General features: G+C 53.5%; 1 protein-coding gene across 2 annotated transcripts in view; it reads left to right on the forward strand.

Moving 5' to 3' along the window:
• The window catches only part of LOC143516850 (microtubule-actin cross-linking factor 1, isoforms 1/2/3/4/5-like), a 71514-nt gene extending 55488 nt beyond the window's left edge, over positions 1–16026 (forward strand). Inside the window, exons 59-91 of one of the 2 annotated variants that reach the window (XM_077008719.1) lie at positions 1–149; positions 606–932; positions 1084–1168; positions 1246–1472; positions 1686–1892; positions 2054–2281; positions 2828–3046; positions 3196–3399; positions 4729–4954; positions 5154–5380; positions 5475–5597; positions 5695–5796; positions 5914–6015; positions 6109–6282; positions 6430–6585; positions 6703–6900; positions 7072–7200; positions 7359–7541; positions 7634–7789; positions 7954–8160; positions 8271–8390; positions 8566–8735; positions 8850–9009; positions 9121–9315; positions 10150–10422; positions 10516–10704; positions 10877–10988; positions 11526–11677; positions 11880–12042; positions 12234–12388; positions 12482–12556; positions 13468–13485; positions 14572–16026. The exon at positions 1–149 is cut by the window's left edge and continues 11 nt beyond it. In XM_077008719.1, coding sequence (XP_076864834.1) covers positions 1–149; positions 606–932; positions 1084–1168; positions 1246–1472; positions 1686–1892; positions 2054–2281; positions 2828–3046; positions 3196–3399; positions 4729–4954; positions 5154–5380; positions 5475–5597; positions 5695–5796; positions 5914–6015; positions 6109–6282; positions 6430–6585; positions 6703–6900; positions 7072–7200; positions 7359–7541; positions 7634–7789; positions 7954–8160; positions 8271–8390; positions 8566–8735; positions 8850–9009; positions 9121–9315; positions 10150–10422; positions 10516–10704; positions 10877–10988; positions 11526–11677; positions 11880–12042; positions 12234–12388; positions 12482–12556; positions 13468–13485; positions 14572–14625 — 5465 coding nt within the window. In that variant the 3' untranslated portion in view covers positions 14626–16026. The remainder of the gene's footprint in view (positions 150–605; positions 933–1083; positions 1169–1245; positions 1473–1685; positions 1893–2053; positions 2282–2827; positions 3047–3195; positions 3400–4728; positions 4955–5153; positions 5381–5474; positions 5598–5694; positions 5797–5913; positions 6016–6108; positions 6283–6429; positions 6586–6702; positions 6901–7071; positions 7201–7358; positions 7542–7633; positions 7790–7953; positions 8161–8270; positions 8391–8565; positions 8736–8849; positions 9010–9120; positions 9316–10149; positions 10423–10515; positions 10705–10876; positions 10989–11525; positions 11678–11879; positions 12043–12233; positions 12389–12481; positions 12557–13467; positions 13486–14571) is intronic. The other variant, XM_077008720.1, reaches the window with a different exon arrangement.
• Positions 16027–16368: the final 342 nt, after the last annotated feature.

Below are 16368 nucleotides of genomic sequence, written 5' to 3' on the forward strand. Positions count from 1 at the left end.
TAGAGGAGCTACAGGTTCTAGCGCTGCAGTTCCACGAGACCATGGAGCCCCTGGCCGAGTGGCTGAGCTGCACGGAGCGACGTCTGAGCTCAGCGGAGCCCATGGGGACCCAGACCTCCAAAATCACCCAGCAGATCGGCCGCCACAAGGTACCACCCTCCACCTCGTCTGGTAGTGTCCGTGCACTGGAGATGCCTGGAGATGTGTAAGATTGTGCAGGGCCTTGTATCTCCCTATTACAACATTGCAGGGGTAGAACAGCAAGGTTGGGGTATGATCGGGCCTCTAGTCGGCCCCAGCTTGAACACCACACTCTCTGTGTTTTCTGTCTTTATGATGAAACACGTCATGTTTCTGGAGTATTATTTAGATTCCCATTTTATTTTTGTCTTATCCATAGCATGTTTTATGGTGTCTTGTTGTTTGATATTTTTGTTTAACTTTTTTTTTAACAGTATTTTACATTCATTCATTGTGATTTGTTATTTACCATTTATTTTTACCATCCATGGTCATTTTTCCCTTCTGTTTGTTTTTTGCTTTCTTCTTTCCCCTTGTCATCTCTCCCTCTCTCTTCCGTCCTTCTCTCTGGGTAACAAACCCAGGCCCTCCAAGAGGAGGTGCTCTCTCGGGCACCAGAGGTGGACCGCCTGGAGGCTCTCGGCCAATCACTATCCACCCTCAGTTGCACGGTGGACCGTGATTGGCTGAGCGAGCGCACGGGGGCGGTGCGCTGTGGGCACACAGGGCTGCGTGATTGGTGCGCTCGGCGAGAGGCCCTGCTGGAGCAGGCCCTGGCCAATGCGCAGCTGTTTGGGGAGGAGGAGGTGGAGGTGCTGAACTGGCTGGCTGAGGTGGCCCAGCGTCTGGCTGAGGTCTCGGTGCAAAGCTACCAGCCTGAGCTGCTGGCTGAGCAGCACAAACACACTCTGGTATGACACAGCAAGGAGTCCGGGGATAACGCCTGTTTTTAATTTCGCTCGTCATTTATGGATCGGCATATAGTTAAAGGTCTTTTTTTATATGCAACATGTTAAAACACCTGCAGTTTTTCTAGTGTTTTCGTTTTCTGGTTTCTCTCAGTCTCTGAATGAGGAGATCGTAAGCAGGAAGAAGACGGTGGATCAGGCCATTAAGAACGGACAGGCTCTACTGAAACAGACCACAGGTATCAACCCACCAGTGGCTCTTACAGAAACTCTTAGATGGTTTTGAAGGTTCTGACCCTTTGGTTCCTCTGTGTAGGTGAAGAGGTGCTGCTTATCCAGGAGAAGCTGGATGGCATAAAGAGCCGTTACGCAGAAATGACGGCAGGCAGCAGCAAGGCCCTCCGCACACTGGAGCAGGCACTGCAACTCTCCACCCGATTCGCCACTGCCCATGAAAACCTCAACCAATGGCTGGACTCTGTGGAGGCGGAGCTTAGTAACACCGATCCAGACCCCACACCTGCTTATCAGGACAGACAGAAGGTGAGGAGTGTTTTCTTGGCAGTGGCTGTATTCTAGAAAACAACCTTTAAAAAAATAATTACCTCCCTCATAAAGAACATGGTTTTTGCTTTTATAATGAATTCCAATAATGTGAAATTAGGTACAGAATTGATTTGGTTCTGTGTGTTCTTATATAACGTCTGAGACACTATTCACACATACACACCTATGTGTTTTTTCTTTTTCTGTCAGGAGCTTAAGTGTGTGTCTGCTGAGAAGAGGCTGGTTCTGGACACGGTGAACGAGGTGAGCAGCGCCCTACTGGACCTGGTGCCTTGGCGTGCCCGCGAGGGCCTGGACCGCCTCGTGGCCGACGCCAACCATCGCTACCGGCAGGCCGACGCTACCATCACGCAGCGGGTGCAGCTGGTGCAGGCTGCCATCCAGAGGTCACAGCAGGTATTGCACTCTTTCACTCAGCAGCACCATGGTTTTTAAAAGATGCTGAAAACACTCAGAAGAGTGTAGGAAGTCGGCGGTATTATCTGTCTAAAACTGTGTGTGTGTGTGTGTGTGTGTGTGTGTGTGTGCGCGTGTGTGCGTGTGTGTGTGTGTTTTAGTACGAGGAAGCAGTGGACGCAGAACTGACCTGGGTGGGGGAGACAGAGCGGAAGCTGGCATCTCTGGGGCCTCTCAGTCTGGAGCCTGACGTCACGGTGGCCCAGCTGCAGGTCCAGAGGGCCTTCAACATTGACATCATCCGCCACAAAGACACGGTTGACCAGCTCCTCAACACCCGAGAGGATATCCTGGAGAGCTGTGGAGACCAACAGAGAGAGGCACTCAAGGTGAGGGAGAGGGAAGTGTGTGTGTGTGTGGGTGTGTGTGGGTGTGCGTGTGAGTGCGTGTAATATAAAGAGCAATACCGAGGACAGAGTAGGGAAGTCAAGGGTCAGATCAGTTATGACAACCATTATAGGTGTAATACATGTTTTTCCAAGTCTTTTTTTTTTCTTTCCTAAATATACGAGAGAAACACGCAGTGACGTGATCTGTAGGACTGTTGAGCCAGAGCTTTATGGAAATGTTGGCTCTGTTCTCTTAGGTCAGTTGTGTGAGCTTTTTAGCAGTGCTGAGCGATATTAATATTAAGCATTTCAGATGGGTGCATGTTGTTAATTGTGAAAGCACCATTAGCTAGTGCTTCAGGGGGCTAAAAGTAGCTCAGTGCCATGGAACACTTGAGTCATTCCTGTTTTATGTGCTATAAAAACGTGAATTCTCTCTGTATAAATTTCATAATAACATAACTGCCCAGTGTGCTGTCAGGTTGTTGGTGAACTGGGTGAGGATAACCTTCCTAAGGTCAACACTCTCCCCCCACCCACCTGTAGGTAAAGACGGAGTCGCTGGGCGCTCGCTACGAGGCGGTCGGCCGGAGCCACGCCGAGCGCTTCTCCGCTCTGGAGCAGGCGCAGGTGCTGGTGGCCCGCTTCTGGGAGACCTGTGAGGAGCTGGAGCCCTGGCTGGGCGAGACGGAGACCCTGATCGCCCAGCTGCCGCCGCCCGCCATCGACACGGACGCCCTGCGACAGCAGCAGGACCAGATGAGGGTGAGCGTCCCGCCGAGCCTGGGTGTCCCTCCGTCCGTCCATCACAAGCAGACGTCTTTTTTTAGTGCTCTTTGGAGACTTTAGAGTCTCTTTAGGGAGCGAATCATCTAATGTTCTCCCTGACGACACCTCCTCCGTTCTCCTCGCAGCTCCTGAGGGAGTCCATTGCCGAACACAAGCCCCACATCGACAAGCTACTGAAGATCGGGCCGCAACTGGCCGAGTTGAGCCCCCAGGAGGGGGCAACGGTGAGGCAGCGCTACAGTGAGGCCAAGAGTCGCTACATGACCATCAAAGAGGAGGTCAAAGGTCGGGCTGCAGCACTGGATGAGGCCTTCTCTCAGTCTGCACAGGTATGGCTTATATTTGCCTGTGTGTGCGTGTGTGTGTGTGTGTGTGTTCTGTCGCCCACCTACATGTGACACTGACCTTGTTCTGTTCAGCACTAGAATCCATAATCCCATCACAGCCGTAGTTTCCACACATGTACATCATCCAGACGTCCTACAGCCTCTGTAATCTGGTCACATGTTTAAACTGTGACGGCGCCTGTTTGTTAATAAACGACCACACTCGGGTTACTAAAACCACGTTTTACGTAGCGTGCTGAGTCACCACTGATTGTGTGTCTTCATCTGTTGTTGAAATGCTTGCTGGCTCGTTTGCATGTACATTGGATTAACGCATCGTGTTGTTTCTCCACCCCGTCCCTATAACTCTCGCACTGCCGCACCACCTGGCCACGCACTCACTGCCCCACCCGCCCCACCCTTGGCACTCCTCCCTGCCCCACCACCCCCGTCACCCCGGCCTCGTGTGTCCCTTGACTCCCCCACTCTTTCCATCCCTAATGTGTTTGATCAACCCATCCCTCCATCCCATCACTCGTTCTGGATGTTCTGTGTGTTCACCATCACTACTCTCCGCTACACCCTCAGCTGATGGAGGTAAGACATCCACTGCTCAACAAAGCCACTCTTAAAGACTAATGCCTTTCACTAACAGGCTTTCGATGCTGAGGTGATTTGTAAAATGGTAGGTTCAGCCTAACGCTGAAAGAGTTTGTAGCAGTGGTTGTAATGTAGTTGTGTGGTGTTGTGTAATGAATCTAAAATCGAAACCAAACTTTTTCACCAAAGCTGTGTGACACCTTTGTTTGCTGTACAAATGCTGTACGAGTGCTATAACCGATTGTAACAAAATGACTGTTAAAGCCTGATCAGATTTCATGAAGCTGTCACAGGGTTAATGGGAAGCAGTTTAAATTTCACTCTGCATTATACTGGCTTTTCATCAGCATGTCTTTAGACTTCTCTCTCTCTCAGTCTCTTTCTGTCTTCTGTCTTACCTCTGGGACTGTGATTCAGGACATGTTCAATGGCCTAATTGACTTCTCTCCCTCCCCCCCTCCCCCCCCTTTCTCTCTCTCTCTCTCTCTCTCTCTCTCTCTCTACCTCCTTCTCTCCCTCTTTCTTTGCCTCCCTCTTTCCCTCCCTCTCTCTCTTCCACCCACCCTCCCTCTTTACCTCTCTCCCTCTCCCACCCTGCCTTTCTCTCTCTCTCCCTCTCCCTTTCTCCTCCTCCCTCCCTCCCACCCTCCCTCTTTACCTCTCTCCCTCTCCCACCCTGCCTTTCTCTCTCTCTCCCTCTCCCTTTCTCCTCCCTCCCTCCCTCCCTCTCAGTTCCATGATAAGATGGACCCATTGCTGGAGACACTAGAGGGTGCTGTTCAGCGACTGCGACAGCCCCCTCCCGTGGCGGCCGAGGTGGAGAAGATCCGGGAGCAGCTGGCCGAGCACCGGGCTGCCGGCCTGGAGCTGGACAAGCTGCTGCCCTCCTTCAGTGCCCTGTGTAACCGTGGCGAGGAGCTGATCACCCGCGCCCCCCACGATGACCCCGCGGCCCAGGGTGAGACAGAAGAACCTCAACACGCGTATTAGTGCGACATAATGCCAGTGATTCAACAGTGCAGCTCTCTGTGGTTCTCAACGTGAAGGCTGCATGGGGACCTGCTCCTGTGAATGCAGCTTTGTTGGGTTAACGTTGGTGTAACGTTGGTGTAACGTTGGTGTAACGCTGGTGTAACGCTGGTGTAACGTCCCCACAGCGGTGCGCTCCAGACTCCTGCGTCTCCGCTCCCTGTGGGACGAAATCAGGCAGAGGGCCGAGGAGCGAGAGGGGAAGCTTCAGGACGTGCTGGACTTGTCAGGGAAGTTCTGGGCCGACATGGCCGCCCTGCTGAGCACGCTGAGAGACTCCCAGGACATTGTGAAGGAGCTGGAAGACCCCGGGGTGGACCCTTCACTCATTAAACAGCAGATAGAGGCGGCGGAGGTCAGTGCTGCATACGCCGTTTGTGCGTATGGGAATTGTAGTTCCGTGTCCTATGAGCAGTAAGATGGAAGTTGAACGGTGTCTGTGCTCCCAGGCAATTAAGGCCGAGACGGACGGTCTGAGGGAGGAGCTGGAGATCGTACGCACGCTGGGAGCAGATCTGATCTTCGCCTGTGGGGAAACGGAGAAGCCAGAGGTCAAGAAGACCATTGATGAGGTGAGGCAGATGGGCGGTCCGGCTCGGGGCTGAACAATACTTTGCATGTCCACCACACTTGCGTGCTGAGGTTTGACCGTTTGGCCTCGGTGTCTAGATGAACGCTGCCTGGGAAGGCTTGAACCGCACGTGGAGGGAGAGGATGGAGAAGCTGGACGAGGCCATGACGGCTTCTGTGCAGTACCAGGATGCTCTTCAGGTAGCTCCTCCTGCACAGATGGAGCTGATGCAGCTATACATCCATCATCCCCCCATCTGTAATGATGCTGTAAAATATTCATGTATCAGCTGAAAATTGTGCTGTTTCTGTTGTCAGGGTATGTTTGACTACCTGGACAACGCTGTCATCAAATTGTGCGACATGCCGACCATCGGAACTGACCTCAGCACAGTCAAACAGCAGATTGAGGAGCTTAAGGTTCAGATCGTTTCCTCCACTAGCTTTCTTTACTCCAGTAGAGCCTGCAGGCGACGGACTCTGGTTCACACCTCTCACTTTCTCTTAAAACAGCAATTCAAGGTTGAAGTGTATCAACAGCAGATAGACATGGAGAAGCTCTGCCACCAGGGGGAGCTGTTGCTCAAAAAGGGGACAGACCAAACAGACAGAGACATGATCCAGGAGCCTCTCACTGAGCTCAGGCACCTGTGGGACAACCTAGGAGAAAAAATCACTCTCAGACAGGTTAGCATATGTTCGCTATTTACTTGATCATTTCAGGCGTTGTTAATACACAGTAGCTTGCAAGGTTTCCTCTCTGTGTAACCTAAAGTGTTCTAAACATTTGTTTGTTTGTTTGTTTGTTTTTCTTTTTTGCTCTCTCGCTCTCAGCACAAACTGGAGGGAGCTCTTCTGGCACTGGGCCAGTTCCAGCACGCTCTCTCCGAGCTACAGTCCTGGCTCAGTCACACCCACGCCACCCTGGACACCCAGCGGCCCATCAGTTCTGACCCCAAGGCCATTGAGATCGAGCTGGCAAAGCACCACGTACGTGCACCCTTTCACCCAGACACCCCCGCCCATCCCCATCACCCCTCCCCCGGTGTCCTCCGCCCCTTAATTGACGGTGGTCTCGGCCCGTGCCTCCACCCCCTGCCCTTACAGGTGCTGAGGAACGACGTGTTGTCCCATCGGTCCACGGTGGAGACGGTGAACGGGGCAGGCGCCGAGCTGCTGGAGTCCAGCCCCGGAGACGAGGCCAGCCACCTGCGCGACCAGCTGGACGAGCTGAACCGCGGTTGGGAGAGCCTGCTGCTGAAGACCCAGGAGAGACAGAAGCTCCTGGAAGCCGCCCTACAGCAGGTGCTCCGCCCGGCCGCCGGGCTACACACCATATTACCGTTTGTCCTTGAACAAGCCGGCTAGTGCTGCTAATTGTAAGGAAGTACAGAGAGGCTACATGTACTGTGCATGGAGGACGGAGGCCTCATCCACCCCCCACCGCCCCCACCCACCCTGCTCCATTCGTTCCAGGCGGAGGGTTTCCATGGTGAGCTGGAGGAGTTCCTCCAGTGGTTGAGGCGTACAGAAGGTCAGCTGTCCACTGCCAAACCCACAGGTGGCCTCCCCGAGACGGCCAGGGAACAGCTGCAGCAACACATGGTGAAGACCGCACACACACACACACACACACACACACACACACACACACACACACACACACCCGCGCGGAGCAGCGCCCCCTGGTGTAACGGGGACAGTCCGGTGCCATCGCCACACCTGGGACCTCGCGCTTGCTAAGCTCCGCGCTCTGTTTGTAGGAGCTGCAGGCCCAGGTCGCGCAGCGTGCCGAGCAGTACCACCGGCTGCTGGATCAGGGGGAGTCCATGCTGCTCGCCAGGGGCGGGGAGGAGGCGAGCCCTGGCACCACCCAGACCCAGCAGAACCTGGCCCTGCTGCAAAACAAGTGGGCCAGTTTGAACACCAAGATGGACGACAGAAGGGTAGGGGAATCAACGACGCGCTGACTTTAGAGGATACCGAAGTAACCGTAGCCACGTTCGCTTCTCACCGCCTCGTGCCCGTGCTGTTTCAGGCTAAACTGGAGGAGGCTGTGGCGTTAGCCACGGGGTTCCAGGCCTCCCTGCAGGACACCATCAACTGGCTGACCCAGGCTGAACAGACTCTGAACATGGCCCAACCACCCAGCCTGATCCTCGACACCATCCTCTTCCAGATAGATGAGCACAAGGTGAAGAAGCTTGATTCAGATGTTTGGCGTGTGGAGAATGGGTCTTCCATTAAATGGCCATATGGGGCACAGATTCTTCCCACTTTCCTGCCATTTTTTCGGTCACCTTCAGCAAGTCTGTCCCTGGACGATCGTAACCTTTTGCTGTGTGTCCACGTGTCCAGGTGTTTGTGAACGAGGTGAACGTCCACCGTGAGCAGGTGCTGGCTCTGGAGAAGGCGGGATCGCAGCTCCGCTTCGCCAGCCTTAAGCAGGACGTGGTGCTCATCAAGAACCTGCTGCTGAGCGTGCAGGCCCGCTGGGACAAGCTGGTGCAAAGGTCCTTGGACAGGGGACGCCACCTGGACGAGGCCCGCAAGAGGGCCAAACAGGTACGCTTACGTCCCGCTCAGCCCTGTCTTCCTCTCCACACACACACACCCCCCCCCCCCCCCCCCCACCCTCAGTACTGCGTGCGTTGTGACGTGGGGTTTTTCTTCAGTTCCACGAGGCTTGGAGAAAGCTGAGCGACTGGCTAGAGGAGGCTGAGAGCAGGCTGGACTCTGAGCTGGAGATCTCCAACGAGCCGGACAAAATCAAGATTCAGCTGGCCAAGCACAAGGTGAGAAGAGGGCGTGCAGACCGCGAACGTGTCCCTAAAGTTGCCAGTGAATATTTGCATATGGCCCCGCCTTCGCATATAGCCCCGCCTTCGCTCGACCAACTTTGGTTAGAATCTGAATATATGAATGTTTGACTTTGATGTGTCATCCGTCGTCCTGTTCATCTCCCTGTAGGAGTTTCAGAAGGCTCTTGGCTCCAAGCAGCCAGTTTATGACACCACAGTGCGCTCTGGGAAGGGCATGAGGGACAAAGCTACACTGGCAGCGGACACGCAGAGACTGGACAACCTCCTGGGTGAAGTCCGTGACAAGTGGGACACCGTTTGCGGGAAGAGTGTGGAGAGGTGAGGGGGGACGGTTTTTTTAGCTCTCTGCATCTCGGCGTGCTCCTAAACGGAGCTCCACACCAAGGGAGAAGATGAAGGCTCATGGCGTCTCTCCGTCTCTCTCGTCCTCAGGCAGCACAAGCTGGAGGAGGCTCTGCTGTTCTCGGGGCAGTTTGCAGAGGCCCTGCAGGCGCTGGTGGACTGGCTGTACCGTGTGGAGCCCCAGCTGGCTGAAGACCAGCCTGTCCATGGAGACCTGGACCTGGTCTCTAACCTCATGGACTCCCATAAGGTACCAGTCACCCGAATCACCATCTGAATGGAGTTGCATAGAGCTTCTTCACTCTGGTAGGTTATGTATAGCGAGCGGTGCTTGAGCGTGGTGCTGTGGGTGGTGTTGCAGGCTTTCCAGAAGGAGCTGGGGAAGAGGACCAGCAGTGTGCAGGCTCTGAAACGCTCCGCCCGCGACCTGATGGAGACGGGCAGGGACGACAGCGCCTGGGTCAAAGTTCAGCTGCAGGAGCTCAGCAACCGGTGGGACACGGTGTGCGCGCTGTCGGTCTCCAAGCAGAGCCGACTGCAGCAAGCTCTGAAACAGGCGAGTCACTGGGGAGCTGCACTGCAACGCAGGCGCACTGGCCCTTCAACGGGCTGGAGGTTTTACAGTTACTACTGAAACATGATGACTTTAAAATAGAAGGGAAAAGGATTATACATACTGTTCCTGTTTGTTGACTGTTCCTGTTTGTCTCTCTCTTCACCTGTCTCTCTCCTCACCTGTCTCCTGTCTCTCTCTTCTCATGTCTCTCTCTTCTCCTGTCTCTCTCCTCACCTGTCTCTCATGTCTCTCTCTCCTGTCTCTCTCCTCTCCTGTCTCTCTCTTCACCTGTCTCTTTCTCTCTCCTCACCTGTCTCTCTCCTCACCTGTCTCTCATGTCTCTCTCTCCTGTCTCTCTCCTCACCTGTCTCTCTCCTCTCCTGTCTCTCTCTTCACCTGTCTCTCATGTCTCTCTCTCTCTCTCCTTTCCTGTCTCTCCTCACCTGTCTCTCTCCTCACCTGTCTCTCATGTCTCTCACTCCTGTCTCTCTCCTCACCTCTCTCCTGTCTCTCTCTTCTCCTGTCTCTCTCCTCACCTGTCTCTCTCTTCTCCTGTCTCTCTCTCTTCTCCTGTCTCTCTCTCCTCTCCTGTCTCTCTCTCCTCTCCTGTCTCTCTCTCCTCACCTGTCTCTCTCCTCACCTCTCTCCTGTCTCTCTCTTCTCATGTCTCATGTCTCTCTCTTCTCCTGTCTCTCTCCTCACCTGTCTCTCTCTCTCCTCACCTCTCTTCTCCTGTCTCTCTCTTCTCCTGTCTCTCTCCTCACCTGTCTCTCTCTTCTCCTGTCTCTCTCTCCTCTCCTGTCTCTCTCTCCTCTCCTGTCTCTCTCCTCACAGGCGGAGGAGTTTCGTGCTGCGGTGCAGCTGCTGTTGGAGTGGCTCTCGGAGGCGGAGCAGACCCTGCGTTTCCGCGGCGTCCTGCCAGAGGAGGCGGAGACTCTCCAGACGCTACTGCACACGCACCGGGACTTCATGCAGAAGGTGGAGGAGAAGCGTGTGGACGTGACCAAGGCGGCCGGCATGGGCGAGGCCATCCTGGCCGTGTGCCACCCCGACTGCATCACCACCATCAAACACTGGATCACCATCATCCGGGCTCGCTTCGAGGAGGCAGGCTGCTCTCGCTTCTTTAAAACCTTATCCGTCCTCGCCGTGGCTGTAGTAGCGGCACGTCTCACTGGTGCATTGTGGGTATTTGTCCAGGTCCTGACGTGGGCCAAGCAGCACGAGCAACGGTTGCAGGCGGCACTCACCGAACTGCTCAACAACGCGGCTCTGCTGGAGGAACTGTTGTCGTGGCTACAGTGGGCGGAGACTACGTTAGTGCAGCGTGACACTGAGCCCCTCCCCCAGGACATTCCTCAACTGAAAACACTCATCACTGAGCACCAGGTACGAAGGACTTCATTAACCCGTTTGTCCCAGTGCCCACAACATTTTTTGGTGGGTGGGTGGATGGATGTTTGTTTGTTTCTTCTTCTTTAAATGATCAATAACAGAATGTTTAGAGTGAAGAATGAGGTGCAGTTTGTATATATAGAAAAAAATGGTCAAACTCTTCCAGATGTTCATGGAGGAAATGACTCGTAAGCAGCCTGACGTGGACAAAGTGACTAAGACCTACAAAAGGAAAGTGGCAGAACCCCCCAGTAGCCTGGCGGAGAGGCGAGGTGCCCGTGAGTGACCCCACACACCCGCCTCACCCACACACACCCGCCTCACCCACACACACCCGCCTCACCCACACACACCCGCCTCACCCACACACACCCGCCCCACCCACACACACCCGCCCCACACACACACACCCGCCTCACCCACACACCCGCCTCACCCACACACCCGCCTCACCCACACACACCCGCCCCACACCCACACACCCGCCCCACACCCACACACCCGCCTCACCCACACACACCCGCCTCACCCACACACACCCGCCTCACCCACACACACCCGCCCCACACACACACACCCGCCCCACACACACACACCCGCCCCACCCACACACACCCGCCCCACCCACACACACCCGCCTCACCCACACACACCCGCCTCACCCACACACACCCGCCTCACCCACACACACCCGTGTGCCTGCTGTTGGATACGTGTGGAACGAGCTGTGGACTGTGCTGAGTAGATCATGCTCTGTTTGCTCTCTCCCCCCACCCTGACCTCCACCCTGACCTCCACCCACTCCCGTCCTCCAGGGAAACCCCAGCCGCAGCAGCCTCAGCATTCTGTGCAGGTGACGGGGGGCAACCCGCGCCTCACCCAGCTGTGTTCCCGCTGGCAGCAGGTTTGGCTGCTAGCCCTGGACCGCCAGAGAAAGCTCCACGACGCCCTTGACAGGCTGGAGGAGGTACTGCAGCTGTTATACACGTATTCACACCTCGCATGGTGTTTCATTTTACACCAGCTGTGCTTGTTTCATTGTGAATTGTCTTTCTGGAAGGACACTTCAGGTTTAGAAGATTAGCTAATTATTTATTTTATATTTTTTGTAATATTTATTATTATGTGAAGTGCATTATGATATGTTCACCTCCTCTCCTGCGCTACAGCTGAAGGAGTTTGCCAACTTTGACTTTGACGTATGGCGGAAGAAATACATGCGCTGGATGAATCATAAGAAGTCCCGCGTCATGGACTTCTTTAGACGCATAGACAAAGACCAGGACGGCAAAATCACCCGACAGGAGTTCATCGATGGCATTCTGGCCTCAAGTATGTTCTCTCACACACACACACATACGCACACGCGCGCGTGCGCACACACACACACACACACACACACACACACACACACACACACACACACACGTTTACACTTTTGATAACACTGAGCAGAAACCATGCAAGACAAAATTTAAATATTAAAATAATATTATTTTCTGAATATGCTCGTCCTTCAACAGAATTCCCCACCAGCAAGCTGGAGATGACGGCAGTGGCGGACATCTTTGACCGAGATGGTGACGGATACATCGATTATTATGAGTTTGTGGCAGCGCTGCACCCTAACAAGGACGCATACAGACCCACCACAGACGCAGACAAGATTGAGGATGAGGTACCACAAACTCCAGCGCCCCCACCTGGTTCATGTTTGTCCTTGCAGCCGTGTAGAACGTGTAATCTGAGCTCCACCCGTTTCCCAATGCAGGTCACCAGACAAGTGGCCCAGTGCAAGTGTGCTAAGAGGTTCCAGGTGGAGCAGATAGGGGAGAACAAGTACCGAGTGAGTACACGTCACCACAGGACCTTCAGGACCTTCAGGACCGGCATGTGTGGCGTCGGTCTGTAGTCTGACCACGCTGACGTCAGTTAGATTTGTCTACACAATGTCCATCGTGATGCTGGGCTGCACGTACACGTCTCTGTGTTTCTAACTGACGTTGTATTCACCATAACATCTCGTGATGGTTCTGCCATTTCGGGTTAAAGGTGCATTGCCGGTTGTGTGAGTGTGTAACATGAGTGAAACGCTTCATCATTTTACCACGGCAACACTACCCCCGCGGCCCTGGAGCTGTGAGCAGTGTGCGCTTTCCTTCAACTAACTAATTATATCCCATAATTCCAGCGACTGAAGGAGCTGCTTTGTGTTACGTGTGTCTTCCATTACTGATACTGACAGCATCAAGACTCATTTACTGGACTGCACAGGCCTTGGAACCATCAAACTTACTCGCTGAGCTCTCTCACTGTGTGGTGTGTGTGTGTGTGTGTGTGTGTGTGTGTGTGTGTGTGTGCGCATGTCTGTCTCAGAGCTCTCTTGGTCTGTGTGTGTGTGTGTGTGTGCGCTCTCTATTTCCGTTTGTCTATGCCTGTCCTGATTTCACCCTCTCACTGTGCCATTTTAACTCGCCACCCTGATTCTGCTATTTGCGAGCACTCTAACCCATCCATCAGGACCAGAGCGCTGATCCCCACACACCCCTACGTATGCGCTGCCATAGTTAAGCACCAGCCTCCATTACAGATGGACAAGAGTGGGACAGTACCACATCATCCAGAATCAAACAAACTTGATTCCTAATATTAGACATTCTGAAGTTGTTTTCAAAATCATATTTGTGCCTGTTATTTCACTCTCTTTCTCTCTGTTTCTTCTTGTTTTCTTCTCCATGTCTGCTGGATATTTTGTAGTTCTTCCTTGGGAACCAGGTAAAGTGACTGGCGTGTTTGTGACGTGGCCTCAGAAATCTGCTTCAGATACTCACTAATGACTCTTGGCTGCAGCTGGAAGTTGTTTTTCTTTGTAAAACGGGTCCGTTTCGTGATGTCTGAGGCAACAGTGGGTAAAGGGAAGGTTGCCCTGGATTATAGAATTAACAAACAACCTCTGTGCTAAAAGGAGTCTGTTCACAACACATGCTGTCGCATGTCTCGGGGATGGTTGTGTGAAACTCCTTAAACCACCGTCACCAGGCATTTCCTGGCTGGGTTGTGGGGGATCCCTGAACCATTACCCAAATATGCACGGCATGCGTGTGGGTTCCCTGCCAGTCCTGGAGCAGATTTCACAGGCCCTGTCCATGTGATGTGTGTTGCAAGATTGATAATGACATTTACATAATCAAGAAACTAGAAGATTGAGGTGTGGGGGGTTGATTTTTTAATATGGTCCTCATTTCTTTGGTGGTGGTGATGTCCGTCGAAGGGAAGAGGCGTGTGATTCTGGGTTGTTTTTGTTTTATTAATGCTATGGCAATCTAAGCTTTTGGAGGGCAACGGGACGTTGGTCTAAACTGATCTAAGTCGTAAAGATGTTAATACAACGGGACATTGTGGCTGATCTAAATCGTCTAAGATGTTAAATGCATGCTTGTCTGCATGGATATCATGGAAATTATTTCCGTTTTGAACAGTGCCTTTAATATGTTTGTTTGACAAATGTCTCAGCTATCAAAACGACTCTAATACTGTTTTCCCCTTTTTTTTACTCCAAATATTGCTCCTCCTGTCTACACTCTTTTCTCTCCTTCCCTCTCTCTCTCCCATCTCCCTCCCTCTCTACTTCCCTCTCTCCTCCCTCCCTCTCCCTCTCCTCCCTCTCTCCCTCCCTCTCTCCCTCTCTCCCTCTCTCTCTCTCTCTCCCCTCTCCCTCTCTCTCTCTCTCTCCCCTCTCCCTCCCTCTCTCCCTCTCTCTCCCTCCCTCTCTCCCCTCTCTCCTCCCTCCCTCTCTCTCCTCTCTCCCTCCCTCCCTCTCCTCACCCTCCACCTCTCCCCTCCCGCCCCCACCCCCCCCAGTTTGGAGACTCCCAGCAGCTACGCCTGGTCCGTATCCTGCGCAGATACGGTTGATGGTGCGGGTCGAGGGGGGCCTGGATGGCCCTGGATGAGTTCCTGGTTAAGAACGACCCCTGTAGAGGTGAGGCTGCTTTAGCACCGCAGCAGAACCTGGTGTGATGCTGGTGAAGAGCTTGGTGGGGCTACTGCTCCTGTGTGAAGGAGCACCCTTAACTGGACCTGACCCCACACCTTGAGGGACATACTGTACTCACTGGCATGTTCTCTTCCTGATGAGGACTCCATCAGTGATGTCATTTCTCCGTTCATCAACATTCGCACTTTTTCATTCCGTGTTGTGGAGGTTCAGGTCACTGAAATCTCTTCTATTCTTCTATTCTCACCTTCTCTCATCATCTCTCATTTTTTCATCACCTCCATTTTTTTTGCATATGCATGGCATACATTTGCCGAGTCTCTCTCTCTCTCTCTCTCTCTCTCTCTCTCTCTCTCTCTCTCTCTCTCTCTCTCTCCCCCTCCTCCTCTCTCTCCCCTCTCTCTCTCTATCCCCCTCCTCATCCCCCCCCCCTCTCTCTCTCTCACCCTCTCTCTATCCCCCCCCCTCTCTCTCTCTCTCTCTCTCTCTCTCTCCCTCTTCCTGTCTCTGTCTCTTCTTTGAATTACAGTGCATGATGCATGTTCCTTAGGTCTCTCTCTCCGATCCTCTCTGCCCCGCCCCTATCTCTCTTTCTCTCTCCCCAGTGCAACATCCTGGACTTAAAATCCTCCGCTCCGACTCCAGCTGCTCCATACCATCTCGTATAGGTTGGGTCTCCCTCTCTCTTCCTCGTTCGGTTGTCTCTCTCTCTCTCTCTTGCTTGCCTCTTCCCTCTGTCTCTTACTCTTTCGTCTCACTCACATCCTCCTCAGTTACGCCCTGCCCTGCCGTGCTGTGTGTGTGAGTGCCCCAGACTAACCGGCCTCTCTCTGTCTCTGCCGTCTGCTCACGTGTGTGTGTGTGTGTGTGTGTGTGTGTGTGTGTGTGGCTTCCCCTGTTCCACACACATCAACATGGGGGACCCACTGATGTAAATGTGAACATATAGACGTGACGGGTCTGTATAAAATTGTGGTCTTTGTATCTGTGGTCTCAGACTGTATGAAAACGTACTTCACAGTGTGATGATGGGGTGTTGGTATGTATGAGTGTTTTGTCTGTATAAGAAAGTGTGTGTGTGTGTGGGTTTTCTTCACATTGTCTCTTGTGTCTCTCAGTGGCAGTCACTCCTGGCTATTCTCTGCTGCAGAGGTACCTCACTCTTTCTCACTCTCCTACTCTCTCACTCTCCAGCTCTGTGTGTGCCTGTCATCTCTGTTCTCAGATTCTAAACCCAGCTGTCCAGCTTCTGGTCTCCTCAACACTGTGTCGCTGAGTGTTTGTCTCTGTGTGCACGCTTGTGCACATCTGTAATGTGAGTGTGGGCTGTCCCGTGTCTGTCTGTGTGTGTGTGTTTGGGGAGGTAATGGATGTGAATGTTGTGTGTGAATGTGAGCATGTGCGTGTGATTGTTTGCGTGTGAATGTGTTTGCGTGCGTGCGTGTGCGATTGTGTGTGCGTGCGTGTGCGATTGTGTGTGCGTGCGTTCCGAGTGTGTGTGCGTGCGTCCGAGTGTGTGTGCGTGCGTCCGAGTGTGCGTGCGTGCGTCCGAGTGTGTGTGCGTGCGTGCGTCCGAGTGCGTGTGCGTGCGTGCGTCCGTGTGCGTGTGCGTGCGTGCGTCCGTGTGCGTGTGCGTGCGTGCGTCCGTGTTGCGTGCGTCC

The sequence above is a fragment of the Brachyhypopomus gauderio genome, chromosome 6 (assembly GCF_052324685.1).
Source record: "Brachyhypopomus gauderio isolate BG-103 chromosome 6, BGAUD_0.2, whole genome shotgun sequence".
NCBI lineage: Eukaryota > Metazoa > Chordata > Actinopteri > Gymnotiformes > Hypopomidae > Brachyhypopomus > Brachyhypopomus gauderio.